The following is a 20,637-nucleotide window of genomic DNA, read 5'->3' as shown; positions in this document are numbered from 1 at the left end:
TATTTTTTACCAAAGTATTTTTTAATGAGTTTATTAGATTGTCGATTTAATAGATTTCAATAGTTTTTTCAACACTGGACAAGTTTTAACATATTTATAACGACCAGAAAACTACACAGTTAAAAATTCTGAAAATTACTCGCTATGGAAATGTTTGAACGCATATTTTTGTGTTCAATGGCCTCTAATTTCACATCCAACTGTTTCTTGTACGCAATATTGAATGTAAGCTCCATAGTAACGACGGCCTGTAATTTTAAAAAGTGATGGAAAAATGAGTCGAATCGATCGGAGCCTTTTTTGTTACATCATATATGCCGTAACATTTTTATACTGTGTAATTAAGTTTATTTCATTGCTTTGTGTTTGATAAGATGATAACTATGGGACCAATGAGATATAGAACCGGAAAAATAACTTAATATGAAAAGTTTAATTGAAATATTTAGAACCTACCTACGCTAAAGCTGTCTGCGGTAACGTTGAATGTTGAATTTTATCTTATATATTTAAATGTTCATCTGCCTTTTATATTTCCCAAGCATTGCATCATCACCGCTAGGTGGCCTAATCTAGTTTTTGTGTGTTTTATCAGTATAAAAAATATTTCTTTTTGACTTAAATTCTATCCAAAAAATATGTTTGTCTTCGATAGCCATAATAGCATTAATTTTTAAGAATTGGCTTAGAATTTAAATTAAAACGGTAAATATTATCAAAACTAATAATAAAGAATTAAAAATTTTCACCCTACTTAACTCTCCACGTTGCGATATTGAGAATGTCTTTGGCAAGTTGGCAAAGTATCAAATGCATTGGTTTTTCTATTTTGTAGTTAGCTGTTTTTACAGAATATTAAAAAGTAAATACAGGTTTTCTAACAACAGAATAGATGAGGTGAATCAGTAATAAGCATGCGAAAATGGAAATCATAATGAGCATCGCTCATCAAGCCAGCAAGCCGCTGGTAGCTCTGATATGTACCTTCCTTCCATCAGTTGCATGCACCTGACTCGTGTATCTCTCCGCTAAAGTCAAGGCCGCCCCCTTTGTGGCAAGCGAAAAAAAAAGTTCTAATCGACGGCACACCACAACTAGGTATGCCACATCGCGCGCACACCGACGACCGGCACCAAGTTCTTTGAAACTTTTCTAGGATAAGGTCAGCGAGAATGCGGGGGGTCCGACTTAGTCGAGCGGTGTGTTTGCCGTCTTCGGTTGGTAGCTAATTTGTCGATAGTTATCTACTCCAAGCCCCTTCGTTTTTTTTTCTGTTTCCATCGACCAACGGTGATAGGAGCGTACGCAAATCGGTAAATGGTAATTTCGTCGCAGCTAACGAGACAAAAATCGCGGTGTGCTGACGAGAGTAGATAATTGTAATTACGGTTCAGCGTGGCCAGCAGGCGAGGTGACAATCGCGACGTTACGCAATCTTCGCAGTACTTTTGCGTGATGATGATGATGATGATCGAGGTACCCCTGGTCATGTTCGCATTTATCGCACTATCAATTACTGCCCGTTGATTTTACAAGCACTTACAACCATTAATTTTCTTTATGATAGGTGCATCGTCGTCATCGCTTGCGGTTGAGCATCTTCTCCTAGTCAGGGGAGTTGAGCGTTGGAAAAACCAATCAGCTTTGCGCTTACCTGCAAAGTGAGAAAGAAGGAAGGTGATTAATGATTGCTGCTGCCTTGTTGGTAGTTAGTAGGTGTATCTTTGACATGGCGTTTACATAAAATCTAGTCTTATTATTGACACGACAGTCGTGGGTTGTCAAATTATGTTTGCATAATTGGAGTTGGAAAAGTGATTTAATCAAATGGTATATCTCAAAAAGAACTGATATTTAAGCTTTTTGTAATTTTTCGAATGGGGCAGTTATGCATATTTTTCCGCGAAAATGAAGCTCCGTTGCGACATACCATGTATGAGGGGTATCTCAAAAGTTAGAAAGCATATACACCCAGGTTTTTTTTTACACGGTTGGAATTCATTAATTTCTCGGTTAACCCGAACTTTCACAGCTTTTTAAATACCACCTGATTTTTCTTTGATTTTTTGTGAATTTTTTCGTGGGGTTAACTCATTGTTTCATTGACGCTGAAGGTCTTAATCGACTAAAACCAAACAGTGTAAAAAAAACCTGGGTGTATAGGAAATAATATTTAATACACTTACGGAACAACTGGAATTCATTTATTAAAACAGAAGGATGTCAAATTATGGGCATGATAATCATGACATTATAACATGAGATATGATAAAATAAGTACCCAGTCAAAACAGTTTGTTTCCACCCCGAAATCGTACCTAATGTCTTTTTTGCAATTCCTGATCATAATACGTGGTTTATCGTTCATGTTTGAGTGATAAAAAGGCCTAATTTTCCATACTAACAAAATGGGTGTTTTAATGACCATTATGCAAATCAAAAGAGCGCTTTAGCAGAACTATTCTGCCCATTTATTCTGTATAAATTTTTAATCATCTTCAATAATAACACATGTCGTATCAAAGCTTCGGCTAGCTTATTGTACAGAAATGTTGACTGAAACCAATCATGATTTATATTCTCTGATTCTACAAACAAGCATAAAACATAAGTAATTTCTTCAAACAAGTTATATGAATAAACGGCTTCCATATTTGGTTCATTGCACCATACGTCTGTATGCTTTTACCATCGAGTGCATCGTGCAAGTGAAATCAAAGCATTTTTGTTCGAATAACTTGTTTGAAGAAATGCTAACGTGTAAATTTATGACAAATGTTCAGCTTCTGATTTTTAAGAATTTAACGATAAATCGCACACTGGCAACCATATTACTCAAATGTCCAAGGAAAAAAGAGGAATAATAATGTAATAAATTAGCAATGATTTGTCATAAATTCAAGAAGTTTATAGAACAACCACTTTTAGGGGAAACAGTGTTTCTATGCACTTAAAAGCCCGAAAATCACTTTAACATGGCCAAACGTGAACCGAACCAGCGGCTTTATGAAGCACTAAGGGCAAGCTATGAAACGTTCTAGAGAAGAAAAGGCAGCGTGGACCAAATGTGCGAGACTTTTTTCAAGCATTTCATTTCACTCAACGATAGATTGATAAATTGCTGAAATGTTCTACAAGTAGAAGGATTTAAAAATCGATCACTACAAATGAGGAATCAAGCTTAGAGATCAACCAGGAGGTGATAACTTTTTAAACTGGCTGATGTAGTGAAGTCGAAAAACCTATGCAAGACCATGTTATAAGATGACCCGAGATACCTTGTCCACATGATGAAGCCGTTCGTTTTTGAAATCTTGTTTTTTTCGATGACTGATGTGATGCGGTTTTATTGCGATGCTCAAGTCAATGAGGTTCTCGTTTCTAGCAAGGTGCCGCTGCACCCGTTTAGATCGGGTAGATCCTGGAACGCAAAAGGCCACATATGCAGAAGTCAGTAAGATCATACCATTTTGCTACAAACCTGTCCCAATTCCAAACTCCTGCTCATGTTCTAGTCCACTTTTTCATGCTATGAGTATATGTTTATCTATTTACACAAAAAGTATATTCATGGGAAATAACTGAGAATCCAAGTGGTAATGCTCAATATTCGGTATAAATACAAACATACAACAAGGGAACAAGAAGGCGAGGTGCACAGCGGGCAAGGTGGATCGATCAAGTGGATGACGATTTGCGGACCCTCCGCAGACTGCGTGGTTGGTGAAGTGCAGCCATGGACTGAGCTGAATGGAGAAGACTTTTATGTGCAGCACAGGTCACTCCGGCCTTAGTCTGGTAATAAATAAATAAATAACAAACATACATTAAACAATTAATAATACTATTCAAAGCAATGTTCTCGAACATCATTGGTTTCTGATTTACTGTTATATTTCATTTCTTTCTCTATAATCCGATTGATGAATCCACACGAAAATATTAACCATTATATACACATTTTTTTTTCACTTGGTTTGCGTGAGAGTTTTTCGTTAAATGGCTTATGTGCACATAGCGCTCAGAACGATCACCAAAATGTTTTGTTCTGCGTTGTGCGAATGAGTAAATTAATTAACAAATACAGAACGATCACGCGGTCTTCGAAATATTTGTTCTTCTTAGTATAGTTGAATGAAATAATTAGCAAATGAAATATTAGTGCGCGTTCGATCGTGTTTCCTCTAATAAGCAGAACGTTCGCGCGATCATTGAGATATTTGGCTCTGCGTTGTGCGGGTAATTAAATTAATCAACAAATAAAAATTTAGTGCGTGTTCTATCGTGTTTGTATTAGTACGCATAGCGATCGCGCGATCATCGAAATATTTTGTTCTGCTCTGTGCGGTTGATTAGTCGATTAATTAGTGCGCGTTCGATTGTGTTTTTGTTTAAACTTCATCAAAATACCGTGTGCCGTGTGCAGCCGTTTACCAAAACGAACCCTGCTACAATACCTACCCCATGTATCCAACATCCCAGTGATATCTCGTGGAAGTGCAGATGACTCGTCGGCTTCCATCAAAGCGAGTATCACGTCAACATTCTCCTACCCATTCCTTAATTGACCTGCATTCGGAGACGGCCGGCGCTGGTATTGCTTAATATTTGGGTCACCAGTTCTTACACATTGAGGATGATGTTAGTCCCAAACATCATCTGTTGGTTCTCTGTGTAATTACAGCTGACCTGGCTGACCTGTAATTACAGCTGATAACGGAGAAGCAACCGTGGGCGGTCAATCATGCTCATGCTCATGCCAAACGTGAACAGAACGAATCGCAATGTTCACAAGACTTGTAGACCACACCAAAAGCTTCCGTATAGAGGTTGTTGTGATAGTTTTCGGTGTCTATATCTCTTGCTAGAATTTTTTCAAAATTGAAAATAGCCTAAAAACACTAAATCGACTTGAGCCACCTCGAATTAGCTGAAAATTTGAAGGGAGGCTTATTTTAGCATAATAATTGTGATTCTGGGCCTACCGGTTGAATTTTTGATACTCTTTGAAAACATGAAGAGGTCTAATAAGTATGTATCTCGGAGACGAGCCAGCCTAGGGCTGAAAGTCTCCTTAATAAAGATATAAAAAAAGTATGTATCTCTCGATCTGGTGTTTTGGGTTTAGAAAGTAAAATGTGGAATAAATTATCTTCTTTTCTTCTTCTCCTTCTCTATATATATAAATGAGTTTGCATTTCCTTTGAGGCAATATGACTGACTGATTGACTGATTTGCAAGATTTTTTCACCAATCGATTCGTTTTGGGCTCTGCTGTATATGTAGAAAAAATCAAGAAATTTCACAGAAAACATTGAAAAACATGAAAATGATACATTCTGGTAAGATGTGCAGAAACCATCAAGATCTAGGATCGGCGCATCTAGTCCTCAATAAATAGTTTAAAGCAGCTGGTAGGCCTTACACATTGTATAATACTTGTATAAATAATTTTTAACTGAATAACCCTTAGTCCAGCGTTATGAGAGTCGTTTACCTCTCCCCTTTTCTGAAAAAATATTTTCTACCACATGTGATGAAAAATCTCATTACAGGCCGGACTCGATTTTCCGGAGTGTTGAAAAAAATTTCACTCCGGATAATCGAGCCAATTTGTTGTTGTTGCTGAAAATTTAACTTTTGCTCAAATAATCTTTATTTTGGTTATATAACATCTAATAAAACATCCCGTTAGTCCGTTCATGGATTCTGACTACCGTTAGAGGTCTGCGCCGATCCGAAAATCGTCGGCGGCAACGTTTGTCATAATTTTGGTCGGCGATGGCTTGGCGATTTTTGTATTACGTTGGTAACGCGAAGCTTTTTTTTTAGGATATTTTAAGACATTAACGGGATAATCCTTTTAATTTCCCCAGAAAAATCTAATGAGCTGTCCCAGGAGATTCTTCCAAGTTTTTCGAATTTTCAACAGGAATTTCTCTAAAATTTTAACGGAAATTTCTTTGAAATTTTCACGGGAAATTGCTTAGGAGTTTGCCTATGACCCGGTGGCATGCATGCTTCGAATTTAACAGAATTTTCTTGTGATTTTTTTGAAGTTTTACAAAAACTGTTTCCAACGGAATTTCAACTGGATTTTTTACGGAATTTCTTTGGATTTCTACGTAAAATTCCTTATGTTGTTTATTAGTAAATTTTCAGGGTCGAAGGGTTCATTTCATTCATTTATTTAGTCTACATCTATACAGATAACACTGAATCAACAATTTGACGCCACAATACACGGTTCGAGGCCGCATCTCTCCATCCTCGAATACGCCCCACGCTCGCCAAGTCGTTCTGCACCTGGTCTGCCCATCTCGCTCGCTGCGCTCCACGTCGTCTCGTACCTGCCGGATCGGAAGCGAACACCATCTTTGCAGGGTTGCTGTCCGGCATTCTTGCAACATGCCCTGCCCATCGTACCCTTCCGGCTTTAGCTACCTTCTGGATACTGGGTTCGCCGTAGAGTTGGGCGAGCTCATGGTTCATTCTTCGCCGCCACACACCGTCTTCTTGTACACCGCCAAAGATGGTCCTAAGCACTCGTCTCTCGAATACTCCGAGTGCTTGCAAGTCCTCTTCGAGCATTGTCCATGTTTCATGTCCGTAAAGGACTACCGGTCTTATTAACGTCTTGTACATGACACATTTGGTGCGGTGGCGAATCTTTTTCGACCGCAGTTTCTTCTGGAGCCCGTAGTAGGCCCGACTTCCACAGATGATGCGCCTTCGTATTTCACGACTAACGTTGTTGTCAGCCGTTAGCAAGGATCCGAGGTAGACGAATTCCTCGACCACCTCGAAGGTATCCCCGTCTATCGTAACACTGCTTCCCAGGCGGGCCCTGTCGCGCTCGGTTCCACCCACAAGCATGTACTTTGTCTTTGACGCATTCACCACCAGTCCAACTTTTGTTGCTTCACGTTTCAGGCGGGTGTACAGTTCTGCCACCTTTGCAAATGTTCGGCCGACAATATCCATGTCATCCGCGAAGCAAATAAATTGACTGGATCTGTTGAAAATCGTACCCCGGCTGTTACACCCGGCTCTCCGCATGACACCTTCTAGCGCAATGTTGAACAACAGGCACGAAAGTCCATCACCTTGTCTTAGTCCCGGCGCGATTCGAACGAACTGGAGTGTTCGCCCGAGATCTTCACACAGTTTTGCACACCATCCACCGTTGCTTTGATCAGTCTGGTAAGCTTTCCAGGGAAGCTGTTCTCGTCCATAATTTTCCATAGCTCTACGCGGTCTATACTGTCGTATGCCGCCTTGGAATCAACGAACAGATGGTGCGTTGGGACCTGGTATTCACGGCATTTTTGAAGGATTTGCCGTACAGTAAAGATCTGGTCCGTTGTCGAGCGGCCGTCAACGAAGCCGGCTTGATAACTTCCCACGAACTCGTTCACTAATGGTGACAGACGACGGAAGATGATCTGGGATATCACTTTGTAGGCGGCATTAAGGATGGTGATCGCTCGAAAGTTCTCACACTCCAGTTTGTCGCCTTTCTTGTAGATGGGGCATATAACCCCTTCCTTCCACTCCTCCGGTAGCTGTTCGTTTTCCCAGATTCTGACTATCAGTTTGTGCAGGCAAGTGGCCAGCTTTTCCGGGCCCATCTTGATGAGCTCAGCTCCGATACCATCCTTACCAGCTGCTTTATTGGTCTTTGGCTGTTGAATGGCATCCTTAACTTCCCTCAAGGTGGGGGCTGGTTGGCTTCCATCGTCCGCTGAACTGACGTAGTCATCTCCTCCGCTGCCTTGACTTTCATTGCCTGTACTCTCAGCGCCATTCAGATGTTCCTCGTAGTGCTGCTTCCACCTTTCGATCACCACACGTTCGTCCGTCAAGATGCTCCCATCCTTATCCCGGCACATTTCGGCTCGCGGCACGAAGCCTTTGCGGGATGCGTTGAGCTTCTGATAGAACTTGCGTGTATCTTGAGAACAGCACAGCTGTTCCATCTCCTCGCACTCCCCTTCTTCCAGGCAGCGTTTCTTCACATGAAAAGGCGGGTCTGCTGTCTCCGCTTCCGTTTATAACGTTCAACGTTCTGTCGGATACCTTGCTGCAGCGCGACCGCCCACGCTGCGTCCTACTGCTCAAGATTCAGTCTGCACTCTTCGTCGAACCAATCGTTCCGTCGACTTCGTCCCGCATAGCCGACGTTGTTCTCCGCTGCGTCGTTAATGGCTGCTGTGACTGTACTCCAGCAGTCCTCAAGAGGGCCCCATCGAGCTCACCCTCTTCCGGCAACGCTGCCTCGAGATGCTGCGCGTATGCAGTGGCGACATCAGGTTGCTTCAGTCGCTCTAGGTCGTACCGCGGCGGTCGTCGGTACCGAACATTGTTGATGACGGATAGTTTTGGGCGCAGTTTAACCATCACCAGATAGTGGTCAGAGTCGATGTTAGCGCCACGATATGTCCTGACGCCGATAATGTCGGAGAAGTGCCGTCCATCAATCAGAACGTGGTCGATTTGTGATTCTGTCTGCAGTGGCGATCTCCAGGTGTACCGATACGGGAGGCTGTGTTGCAAGTAGGTGCTGCGAATGGCCATATTCTTGGAGGCGGCGAAATCAATTAGTCGTAGGCCGTTTTCGTTCGTCAGCCGGTGAGCGCTGAACTTTCCAATAGTCGGTCTAAACTCCTCCTCTTGGCCAACCTGAGCGTTTAAATCTCCTATGATGATTTTGACGTCGTGGCTTGGGCAGCTGTCGTACTCACGTTCCAGCTGCGCGTAGAATGCGTCCTTATCATCATCAGAGCTTCCGGAGTGTGGGCTATGGACGTTGATTATGCTGAAGTTGAAGAACCGGCCTTTGATCCTCAACCTGCACATTCTCTCGTTGATCGGCCACCACCCGATCACGCGCCTTTGCATGTCGCCAATCACTATGAAAGCTGTTCCCAGCTCGTGTGTGCTGCCGCAGCTCTGGTAGATGGTATGATTACCTCTAAACGTTCGCACCATTGACCCCTTCCAACAAACCTCCTGCAGCGCTACGATGCCGAATCCACGGTCCTTGAGCACATCGGCGAGTATGCGTGTGCTCCCGATGAAGTTGAGAGATTTGCAGTTCCACGAACCGAGTTTCCAATCGCTAGTCCCTTTTCGTCGCAGTGGTCTTCGCCGATGGTTCCGGTCCGTACTCTCTTGTTGATTGTTCCAAACCCCCTAAATTTCCGGAGGACCATTCCTCCTTATTTCCGGTGGACCATGGTGCACAGTTTCACTTAGAGTCCCTCGCTGGCACTCGGACGATGATCAGCCGCCCCTAACATGGAGAACAGACGCTGTTGTGAGCCGATCCTGACATGGAGAACAGACGCTCAATAAGATTTGCACCTCCGGAGAGGAGCAAACCCCCCTTCCCTGTCAGCATACGACCATAGTTCCCACCGGGGTTGGTTACCCGATCTTCCCTAAGGTTGCTCGTGTCCCGGCCAGCACCGCGGGGAGGTAGGGATAGGAGTTGCTGGGTAAGAGGCTAAGGACCGCGAGATGGGGTCTATTTTATTCCTTCAGGTACGCGAAGTACCAATGGTACGCTTTACCCAGCATTTGCCGGGTCGAAGGGTCGTTTGGTTGAAATTCATTTGATCGTATACCACATTATCGAATAATACGTTCAACCGAAAGCTATCTAGCCGAATTCCATTTGTCTGATACGGTTATTATGTGGAAAATGGTTTGGCGGTACGACCAAACTAGTCATTTGGCCGAAAATGCCGTATGCCCTTACAGGTCGTCTGGTCGAATAGGTCAAACGATTTTTTTTCGGCAGCTCGGGCAAACAACACCATATGTTCATTTCGGCCAAATGGCCCTTTTCTACCAAACGACAATCTAGGCCTTTTTGGCTAAATAACCTATAGACTAACGCAAAATGAACTCCCCCAAGAAATTATGACGTTTGAGCGGGTCGCATAATGAACGCAAAATGAACTTTTGTTCGAGAAGACGACCCGCTCAAATGTCAAAATCCATCGGGTGAGTGAATTTCATGAACTCCTGCACAGGTCTATTCGATTAGACGACTTTTCAGTCAAATGAGCTGTTCGGCAGAATGACATTATCGGCCAAATGCAAGTCGAGTTTCGGATTAATGACATATTTGGTCAAACAACAAACGGCTCTTCCCCGTGAAAACATTTGATTTCAAAGTGAAATTGTGTGGATTTCAACAGGAAATCCTTGGAAATTTACGCAGGTAATTCTTAGAGATTTCCAAAGGAAATTCTTTATAATTTACCCGGAAAATGTCTGGAATTTGCATTGTTAGTGGCGTCAGTCGTCTAAGCCATGTAGTGTGAGTTTGATTCCCGCCCTAGTAAGGAAAAAATATTTCGTAAAAAGGAAATCGCTCCATTTGTTCACTAGGTGCTGTGTGAATGTCCGTCAACTGGGGGGAAGATGATCATTGAGGTGAAGATGATCATTTGATGTGTCAGTCAAAAGTGCCAAATTTATGAAACGGTAGTCAACAATATTCTCCGTTCAAGTAATGTTACCGCTAGGTAGAATATCCGAGTTTTTCGATTATGATCATGAAAATGTATTTTGTGGAAGAAAGGTAGAGATACTCATAAATGACCCTATTTTCGTTTCAAATATTGACTTCGTAGACTTCTTTACATAGTAAATTCAACAGTCATACAAATAACCTAGTATATTTTGACGGCTAGGTCATAATAAATTTAGTGGAGCTGTCTTGATCAACTTCACCCCAAACCAGATTACTCAAAAAATGTGTGATAATTTAATTTATTTTAATAAATACGAACGCATTTTAGAAAACTAAAGTTGTTGATTATTGCAACATATAGCAGTACATGTTTTGAAAATATTTGTTTCGATTTAAAATGTAAACACACATTGTTATTGCATGTTTTGTCTTAAAAATGATCATCTTCCCCCCAGTTGACGGTACCTAAAATTCGTCTACATTCAGCTCGGTCAGTATTTGCACGTCGCCAACTGATTCTTTTGAAAATGAAAATATTCATCTCTTAATTAAGGGAAGATCCATTAATTACGCAAAAAATGGCCATTTTAAATCCACCTCCCTCCTATGTCACACTTTTTGTATGAGGTATCTCACACTTCAGGGGGTCCCCATCTTAGCGTAACGTAATTAATGGATGTTCCCTAAACACAAGATTTTTTTTGTTGTTACTATGCGTACACCAGTTTCAGTGTTTGAATCTATACATCGACCATCGTTGGCGAAATAACCATTTTTTCATTTAAATATTGAGGCTGTTCACAAATTACGAAACGCTGGAAGGAGAGGCAGCCGGTCAGACCGTGCGATACGATTCATACAAACCAATGAAACCTTCCATATAAAAAGTGTTACGAGGGGGAGGATGGAGGTTCAAAATCGTCAAATTTAGCGTTACGTAATTTGTGATCGAACACATTCCGGATATTCCGGAGGACCATTTGGTAACATGAGTCACAATGTCAATGCTGTACTCAGAATGTACATACGAATGCTTAAAAAATATCGGTGCTTTGAATTAACATTCATAAATTGGCCATTTTTATTAATGTTCTTGATTTCCGTTCCCTTAGGGTTCTTTCACAAAGTTCGTAACGCTGAATTTTATAATTTTGATACCTCATTCTCCCTCTCGCAACCCTTTTTTTATAAAAGGTTTATTTTTTGTACGGACCGTAACGCTTGGTCTGACTTCCTCCCTGCCTCTAAAGCGTTACGTAATTTGTGAACAGTCCCTTAGGATAGCGAGAAAGGCACTATCATTACTAGGTGTCTTGCACATATTGGATACGTTACGGATACACACTGATAATACATATTTCTATTTTTGAAAATTGGTAAAAATATTACTCCGGATAATCGAGCCATTTTCTCCGGATAATCGAGCCCCGGATAATCGAGCCTCCGGTTAATCGAGCCTCCGGATAATCGAGTCCGGCCTGTATTGATATAATTTGATTCAATATTTGTCTTTAAGGGCTAAAGGTGACCACTGTCCGTTATAAATCCAACATACATTTAAACAAATTTGCAGCCGCGGACAGACAGCATATATGCAAGTTAAATTTACTGCTACTAAGCTGACTACAGAGCTGACCAAGATTAATACACTACTAGGTGCTCCAACCTACCAAGTTTATGGAAGAGAAGAAGGCGGGGGTGAAAAATTCATTTTCAGTGCATAACGAAAACAAACTCGCTGGCTCTCCCATTCTAAAATCCAAGATGGCTGAATCGTGAATTTGGGGCAGATTGGAACACCTAGTGGGGTATTCATCTTGAAGCTGACCATCCTGCACGTGACTGGTTTAAATCCCGCTTCGGTAAAAAAAAACTGCGAAGACTTAACTGGGACGGGACAAAGAGGAAAAATTGTATCGTCATCTGCTGACAGTCAGCCACTGTTACGAACTGTCAGATGCTGCCATCAGCTTTTTGTGTAAAAGCATTACACCTCCACCTCTTCTATTTAATTTTATGCTCGGAGATGAGCCAGCCTCGGGCTGAAAGTCTCCCTAATAAAGACATAAAAAAATACTATGCACAGCAACCTTATTCTAGTTTTGATTTTCTTTTGAACTGCCCCTAAAATTAATAACAATCGTTCAAGTTTATTGTTCAAGAATATGTAGCTCATTACTAGTTTAAATAATAGTTACACCTACCGGTTGCGATGAAAATACATAAATCTTACTAGAATACTATAAAAAATGCAGAAAATCCATAAAAATATTATTGGCCACCTATTTGCATGGAGCCGGCCCATAGTGGCTCGCCGTTCGTCGTTCTGCACTTGGTCATAACCCACGCCTTCTTGTACCTGCCGGATCGGAAGCAAACACCATCTTCGCAGGGTTGCTGTCTGGCATTCTTGCAACATGCCCAGTCCATCGTACCCTTCCATGTTTAGCAACTTCTGGATATTGGGTTAGCTGTAGAGTTGGGCGAGCTTGTGGTTTATCCTTCGCCGTCACGCATTACTCTCCTATACACCGCCAAAGATGATCCTAAGCACCCGTCTCTCGATTACCACGAGTGCTTGCAAGTCTTTCTCGAGCATGGTCCGAGTCTCATGTTCGTAGAGGACTACCGGTATTTTGAGCGTTCTGTATATGATACATTTGGTGCGGATGTGAATCTTTTTTGACCGCAGTTTCTTCTGGAGCCCGTAGTAGGCCCGACTTCCACAGTTGATGCGCCTTCGTATTTCACGACTATCATTATTATATAGGTATCAGCCGTTAGAAAGGTGTCGCAGCATTTAGTTACTTACTTATGCCAGGTTAGATTTCGGTCGACTTCTTTTATTTCTTTATTGAGGCTTTGCCTGGATCTACCTCTGCTGCGATGTCCTGCTGGCTTCCAGTCTAATGCTTGTTTACAGATTTCGTTTCCGCCCCTACGTAGAGTGTGGTCGAGACAGCCCCACTTCCGATCCCGAATTTCTGTTGGTATCGGCCTCTGGTGAGAACGACGATGGAGCTTCTTAAAATTCGTATTTATGCACCAAAATCTGCCTGTTTTTCCAGATATTTCTTAAGCTCGCAAAGGCAGCCCTTGCTTTCTTGATCCGTGCATTCATTCCGTGCAACATTCTTCACTGATTGCCCGACATCCAACGATTTGGATTTGTTGACGTTGATGACTAAATCTGCCGAAGAGGAGCGCTCGGCAAGATCTTACTCAGAGCGCCGTGGAGCGAGGAGTGCAATGTCATCAGCCAATTCGAAGTCGTTTAGGTGCTCCATGGTTATAAGCTGCCATAACAACCCGTGGTTTAGTTCACGGTCAACCGCACCTACCAGAATCTCGTCGATTACGATGAGGAACCCGGATATGGTCGGACAAGACCCCATTGTGCAGCACTCTAGACGAGAAGGCCTCGTACTGTGCCTCGATGAGGCCGATGATTTTCTCAGGAACCCCCTTGCGTCTCAGGGCGCCCCACATATTTTCGTTATTGAGACGGTCGAAAGCTTTTTCGTAGTCAATTCACTCGGTATTTTACGGGACTCTTGGAATTCGTTGGCTCCAGAATGATACGGAGCGTGACAATATGGTCCACACAGGATCTTCCGGTACGGAATCCAACATGCTGCCGCAGGAGAATCGAATCGATCTTCTCCTGAATCCGGGCTAGGATAACTTTGCATAGAAATTCGTGAACGGTACACAGCAACATAATGCCTCGCCAGGTATTGCATACCACCAGTCAGACCACCCTTTTTGGGCAACTTCATTAAAATACCTTGCATCCAGTCGACCGGGAAAGTTACGGTGCTTCAGATATTCCGAAATAAACGATGCAGTAGTTGAGCGGATGTCATGGGGTCAGCTTTGAGCTTCTCGGCTGATATGCGATCGACTCCGGGGGTTTATTCGATTTCATGCTTTGGATGGCTGTTTGAATCTCTGGCAGCGATGGACCTTCGGTATTGATGCGTGTTATACGTCGGATCCTAGGCAGATCATGCCGAGACAGTTGTGGCCTGGCTGGCAATTGAAAAAGTTGTTCGAAGTGCTCGAACCAGCGTTTCAACTGGTCAGTTGGGTCGGTTGATAACTGACCATTCGAGTCTTTCAAAGGCATCGTTGCATTCATTTTCGCCCGCTTAAGCGTCGTGCGTTATCGTAGAGGAGGCGAATGGTTGCTGCGGCTCTCTCTCGCTCACGCTCGCTTGTCCCGTCGACATGAACGTTTCACTTCCTTCTCCAGAGCCAAGTATCGTTGACGGGCTCCTCTGGTGTTTGATCGCTCTATCGCGGCTGTGGCTTCTCTTCGCTCCTCTATCTTCCTCCAGGTCTCATGGGTGATCCATTGTTTTCTCTTGGTGCACAGTTCGCCCAGATTATTCTCGCTGGTGGCCATGAAGGCATTCTTGATGGTGGTCCATTGGTCTTCCACGCTGCCACCTTCCGGAATATCTGCAGCACGCGTCTCCAGTTCTTCAACGAAGGACCGTTTCACCGTAGCATTTTCCAGTCGGCGTGTGTTGAACCGTCGTTCAACTTTCTCCTCCTGCCGACGAATCCGCGCAATGCGCAGGCGTATTTCGTCGATGAGGAGGTGATGGTCAGACGCGATATTGGCACTACGTTTATTCCGTACATCAAGAAGGCTCCGTTTCCATTTTCGGCTGATGAAGATGTGGTCGATTTGATTTTGTGTAAATCCGTCACGGGAGACTCACATGACCTTGTGAACCGGTCGATAGGGGAAGAGCGATCCCCCGATCACCATGTCGTTATTACCACAGAATTCTGCGAACAGCTCTCCGTTTTCGCTCATTCCTCCGAGATCATTGCTTTATAGCCCCTTCATATATTTTTCTCTTTTTTGAGATTTTTTTTCCAAAAATTCTTGAGCATTTGACCACCTCATTAAGTTATCTTAGGGGTAATGTGATAAATACGTTCCAACCACCTATGTCATTTGCGGATCAATCACCCTCATCCATATTCTCTTTTCTCAAGCACGTTCTTTCTGTTGTAGCCCACGGTATCGAAGTGTGTGGTCTATAGCGTAGTAGTAGCGTAGCGTAGTAGCGCTCGGCTTTGTCCCGCACACTCAAAGGACGGATCGCCGTTTGGTTCCCACCGGTAGGAATATTTCATAATTATTTTATCTATCTCCAATGAAAAAATAAAATTAAAAAACCCAGATTAATCCACTTAGCGGTGATGGAGCCTTTCTCGTGTGTTATAAAAATAGTATTTTAGCCATAACTTCTGAGCCCATAGTCTGATCTGGCCAATAGGAAACAATGGGATCGGATTCTGCGTCGAATGCAATTTGAACGCGATTTTTCTATTAAAAAAATGTATTTTGGCCATAACTTCCGAGCCCATAGTCCGATCTGGCCAATTTTCAATAGGAAACAATGGGACAGGAGTCTGTGTCGAATGCATTGTTGCGAGCAAATCGGTTGAGGATAAGTGCCTGAAAAATGAGTGACATTTTTTCGCACAGACACACACACACACACATACACACACATACATCACCTCAATTCGTCGAACTGAGTCGATTGGTATATAACACTATGGGTTTCCGGGCCTCCTATAAAAAGTCCATTTTTGGAGCGAACATATAGCCTTAACGTATACAAAAATAATGCAACATTCCTCCTGGGACCCAAACGGGAATCCGCCAAGGATTCCGATGAGAATCCTCTAGTGATTCCGACGGGAATCTCCAGAAATTTCGAAAGGAATCCTCCAAGCATACCGAAAGGAACCTCTAGGGATTCTGAAAGGAATCCACCGGGGATTTCGACGAGAATATTCCAGGGAGTCCGAAGGGAATGTTCCAGGGATGAAGAAGATTGAAGAAGAAGAAGAAGTTCCAGGGATGTAGAAGCAAATCGTCGAAGGATTCCGAAGCAATCTGTTGTGGAATCCCGAAGCAAATCGTCGAGGGACTCCGAATTATTCCTCCAGGGATTCCGAAAAGAATCCTCCAGCGATTTCGAAGGGAATCCTCCACGGATGTTGAAGCAAATCGTTGAGGGATTCCGAAGAAAATCATCAAAAGATTTCGAAGCAAATCGTCGAATGATTCCTAAGTAATTCGTCGAGGGACTCCGAACTAAATTTTCGAGGAATTCCGAAGCAAACCGTCGTTGCATTCCGAAACAATTCGGCGAATGAGGCAAAACGTCGAGATATTCCGAATTAAATTTTCAAGAAATTCCGAAGCAAATCATCGGAAGATTCTGAAATAAATCGTCAAGGAATCCCGAAGCAAATATCCTAACGACTCCGAAACAAATATCTTTGAACGATTCCTGATGAATTCCGAAGCAAATCAACGATAGATTCTGAAGCAAATCCTCCATGGATTACGAAGGGTATCCCCCACAAATCCCCAAGGGAATCTCTCAACGATACTGAAAGGAATCCAGTGTGAATTCTGCTGGATTATGGTTGGTTCTGAAAGAAAATGTATTTTTATTCCTCAACATTGTGATGTATGGACGATTGGTATGGCACATAATTACCTGTCTGGAGGTGTCTTTGGTAAATTAATTTTTTAAATTTGTTTGGAGTGTGTTATTTTTTCGAAATATTTTTAACTTATTTTGCGATAGTATCCAATACAACACTTTTTTCCTGAGGACTTGTCATGTTATGTTTCAAAATTTGAGAGGGTGCTCTGAATACGATTACGTACGTTCCAAAACTGACTGATAGCATCATAAAATCTCTCACACCAGAATTTCCAAAAATCTGCATCACGAGCAAACAGCACAACACTATCTCCAAATTCCACACCAACTTGAAAGACCTTGTAGGCATGAAAGCCAGGCCCTCAGGACATCGATCAGACCCCGAGTAGACGAAAATAGCTCAATATTGTAATGGAAATGCTAATATCATCTTCCAAACTTGGACGTACATGTTCATGATAGAATTAGAGGCGAAAGTATAGAATTGCTAGTTCTGTCAGGATACGGAAGGCATGAAGAATGTTTTTTATAGAAGTCGATTTGAAAGCGAGCGGAGGGCAATATTTGTGATGGCACATATCGCACGACCTTCCATCTGCCAAACTCCCGTATGAAGGGGGAGGGAAGAATATCAGTGTGGAAGCTGATATATCTCCACTGGCAAAAGGAAGGTGGTTTGACTTGCTCATATGCCATCGCGTGCGGAAGGATTTGCTATCGACGAGTACTGTCTCCAAATTTCTAATATGACATCAGCATTTAGTCGAATAGGATTTTTTTTATTGCAGTTCTGTTTTCTCATTGCGTCCGTCTCGTCGCAACCAACTTGGCTGCCAAAGCAGAACAAAGCAGAGAAAGGCACTGCTGCTGTACCGTCGACCAATAACAGCTGAATTGATGGATGCCCCACCAAGGGTAGTACACTAAATTAATGATTTCGTGTGTAACTTCTACGTGAAGTTAAACGTTATTGGTCGACGGTACAGCAGCAGTGCTCTCTGCTTTGTTCTCTCCGAGGCAGCCAAGTTGGTTGCGACGAGACGGACGCAATGAGAAAACAGAACTGTGCAATAAAAATCCTATTCGACTAAATGCTGATGTCATATTAGAAATTTGGAGACAGTACTCGTCGATAGCAAATCCTTCCGCACGCGATGGCATATGAGCAAGTCAAACCACCTTCCTTTTGCCAGTAGAGATATATCAGCTTCCACACTGATATTCTTCCTCCCCTTCATACGGGAGCTTGGCAGAAGGAAGGTCGTGTGACATGTGCCATCACAAATATTGCCTCCGCTCGCTTTCAAATCGACTTCTATAAAAACATTCTTCATGCCTGCCGTATCCTAACGGAACTATCAATTCTATACTTTCGCCTCTAATTCTATCATGAACATGTACGTCCAAGTTTGGAAGATGATATTACCATTTCCATATCATTGTAAATCGTTTAACTTCACGTAGAAGTAACACACACGAAATCATTAATTTAGCTCAATATTATCAAATGTTTATAAGATAGCAAAATAAAATGTGGACCTGATTGATATAGGAGATAGAAGATCAGACGACAATATCAAAATTTTGCACTAAAATATCATGAGGAGATCAAGTTCATGATCAAGATCAAGTAGAAGGCTTACACTCCACATATGCATCAATTTTACACACCATCAGAGACAAAATCAAGCGATCCGGAACCTAAAAGAACTTTTCCAAACTGAGACTTTTCCAAGCTGCTTTTCATAGTTTATCAAAGCATTCAGTAGAACTACAGTGCCCATAACCGTGATAGTTATAATTAGTGTTTTTATACGTGATAAAACTATCGTGATAATAATCAAACCTATAAGTGATAAGACTGCATAAGATTAGCTTAAAAAAATCAAATTCAAATATTTTAGACTAGGGGAAACGACGGCTTTGGCAGGTTTTGTCAAATAGACTGTAAGTAATATTAAGAATTCTTTAAAGCTAACAAAACTAAGCTCACTTAAATACAATAGTTTCCCTGAAGAAGTCATCGAACCCGATGTCGAAACGTTGGACAATTTATCAAAATGTTATAATGAATCAGACTGCATAGCCGAGAATCTCAAAAAACAACACTACAGTCGATGTCAATAACTGCAAATTATGTTTAATATGTAAAATTGTCATGAAAAATATGGCTTTGCTTTTGTATTTTCCCAAATAAAGCCTAGTACTATTTTTTTCCTAAACGTACTTCGTTGCAAATCTTCCCCATTCATATTGAAGTGGGTCTCAGCCGTTCGGAGCACCATAATTACTTCCTATTAGCCTCTTTACAGCTGGCAAAGAACCGCTACTAAAGTGCATAAAACATTATGACAGAGCATCTTCCTGAACCACCACTGCAAAAACCCGTCTTCCTTCAGACACGCATCGTTAGCGCGTGCCATCATCATCTTTTTCGTCTTCAGCTGCCCCGATCCGCATGCATCCGTGTCGAGTTCTGTGTACAGTTATATCTGCTTTCTGCACTGGCGTATTCGGAATGAGAAGGTAGAGGAAATGCTGGAGCGGGGCGAAACTCCCATCATCATTATAAAATGTTTAAAAAACCTCAACAACAATAGGAGCGTTGCGCTCCCAGCTCCATTCGAGAATTGAGAGAATGAAATGTTGCAGCACTGCATCGCTTTGCTGATTATCTCTTTCTTGTTCCCCACGAGAACAAGAAAGAGAGTGCAAAAGCAATGAATGAAAACAGAGAGTATGATGAGGTGAGAGCCGAAGCACACGCGATGCGCTCACTCTCACTCTCTTGCCCATGCTCGCTCGCCGCACGTATCGGGAGAATCATCTTCGCTCTCCGAAGAGACGGTGAGTGAAGTGGGAGGGTGCGTGCGTGTGGGGCAAATCCAAGGAGAATCTGCCGCCGATGCTTGCTTGCTTGATGGTTCCCGTCGCAAGTGCATTGACCCAACGTTAACGGTGACCCACTTTCGCGTTCCTCGGTGTTTCTCTCGTTCGTTCGTTCAATCGTTCTGTACCGTTGTTCGGGGTGGCAGGAGGAGTCGAGCGGTGAGGTGTGAAGAAAGAACGAACGGGCGGTGGAGGTACGTACGGTGCATTGTTGGTCGAGGCGCGAGTAGATGATGTAAGGGGATGGATGCACTGCGAATACACGGTCTCGCTACGCTCGATACACGAGCGCTGAGCTGGCTGAGGAAGACATCGGTTGCAGTTGTAGGTAGCGGCTCGCGTGATGCACATAGCGATGATGCGGTGGTATGTGCATCTCGGTGCAGCTCTATGGATTTGTTTTTCTCGTTTTAGTTTTATAAGATTGTTATTTTTTTTAGAATTATTGAAAAAATGTTTGATTGAGCTTGTTATAATAATTTAAGTGCGTTTTATTTTTTAAAAAGTTGATACTTTTTTCTGCTAATTCCAATACTTTCTGTATTCATGTCATCAGATATGTATCTCGTCTTTAAAATATGAATAAATAGAAGGAAATAAATAATCTAATATTAATTTTTTAAATATTTTTCTTCCAAATTGCACAGTTAGGGGTCATACAAAATGTTTTGTATATACTTATTTTTCACAACGAATCAAAATATTCATACTTGTCGTCATTACTATTTCATAGAAAAGTAACACACAAATAGATCGATATTAGTAGGCCCTGCT

The 20,637-nt window shown here is 42.4% G+C and overlaps 2 protein-coding genes across 4 annotated transcripts in view; one reads left to right on the top strand and one right to left on the bottom strand.

Annotated features, from left to right (window-relative positions):
• LOC134213044 (probable nuclear hormone receptor HR3) overlaps positions 1-20,637 on the bottom strand; it is a 566,164-nt gene that overhangs the window by 243,137 nt on the left and 302,390 nt on the right. The window lies entirely within an intron of this gene.
• LOC134213046 (endonuclease G, mitochondrial) overlaps positions 1-20,637 on the top strand; it is a 458,875-nt gene that overhangs the window by 409,540 nt on the left and 28,698 nt on the right. The window contains exon 3 of one of the 2 annotated variants that reach the window (XM_062691562.1): positions 1,568-1,680. The exons of the other annotated variant lie outside the window; for it this stretch is intronic. Coding sequence (XP_062547546.1) covers positions 1,568-1,665 — 98 coding nt within the window. The 3' untranslated portion in view covers positions 1,666-1,680. Of the gene's footprint in view, positions 1-1,567; positions 1,681-20,637 lie in introns of those variants that run through there. 2 annotated transcript variants of the gene reach the window in all.

The sequence above is a fragment of the Armigeres subalbatus genome, chromosome 2, assembly GCF_024139115.2.
Source record: "Armigeres subalbatus isolate Guangzhou_Male chromosome 2, GZ_Asu_2, whole genome shotgun sequence".
NCBI lineage: Eukaryota > Metazoa > Arthropoda > Insecta > Diptera > Culicidae > Armigeres > Armigeres subalbatus.
This window is presented reverse-complemented; position numbering and strand designations above follow the sequence as displayed.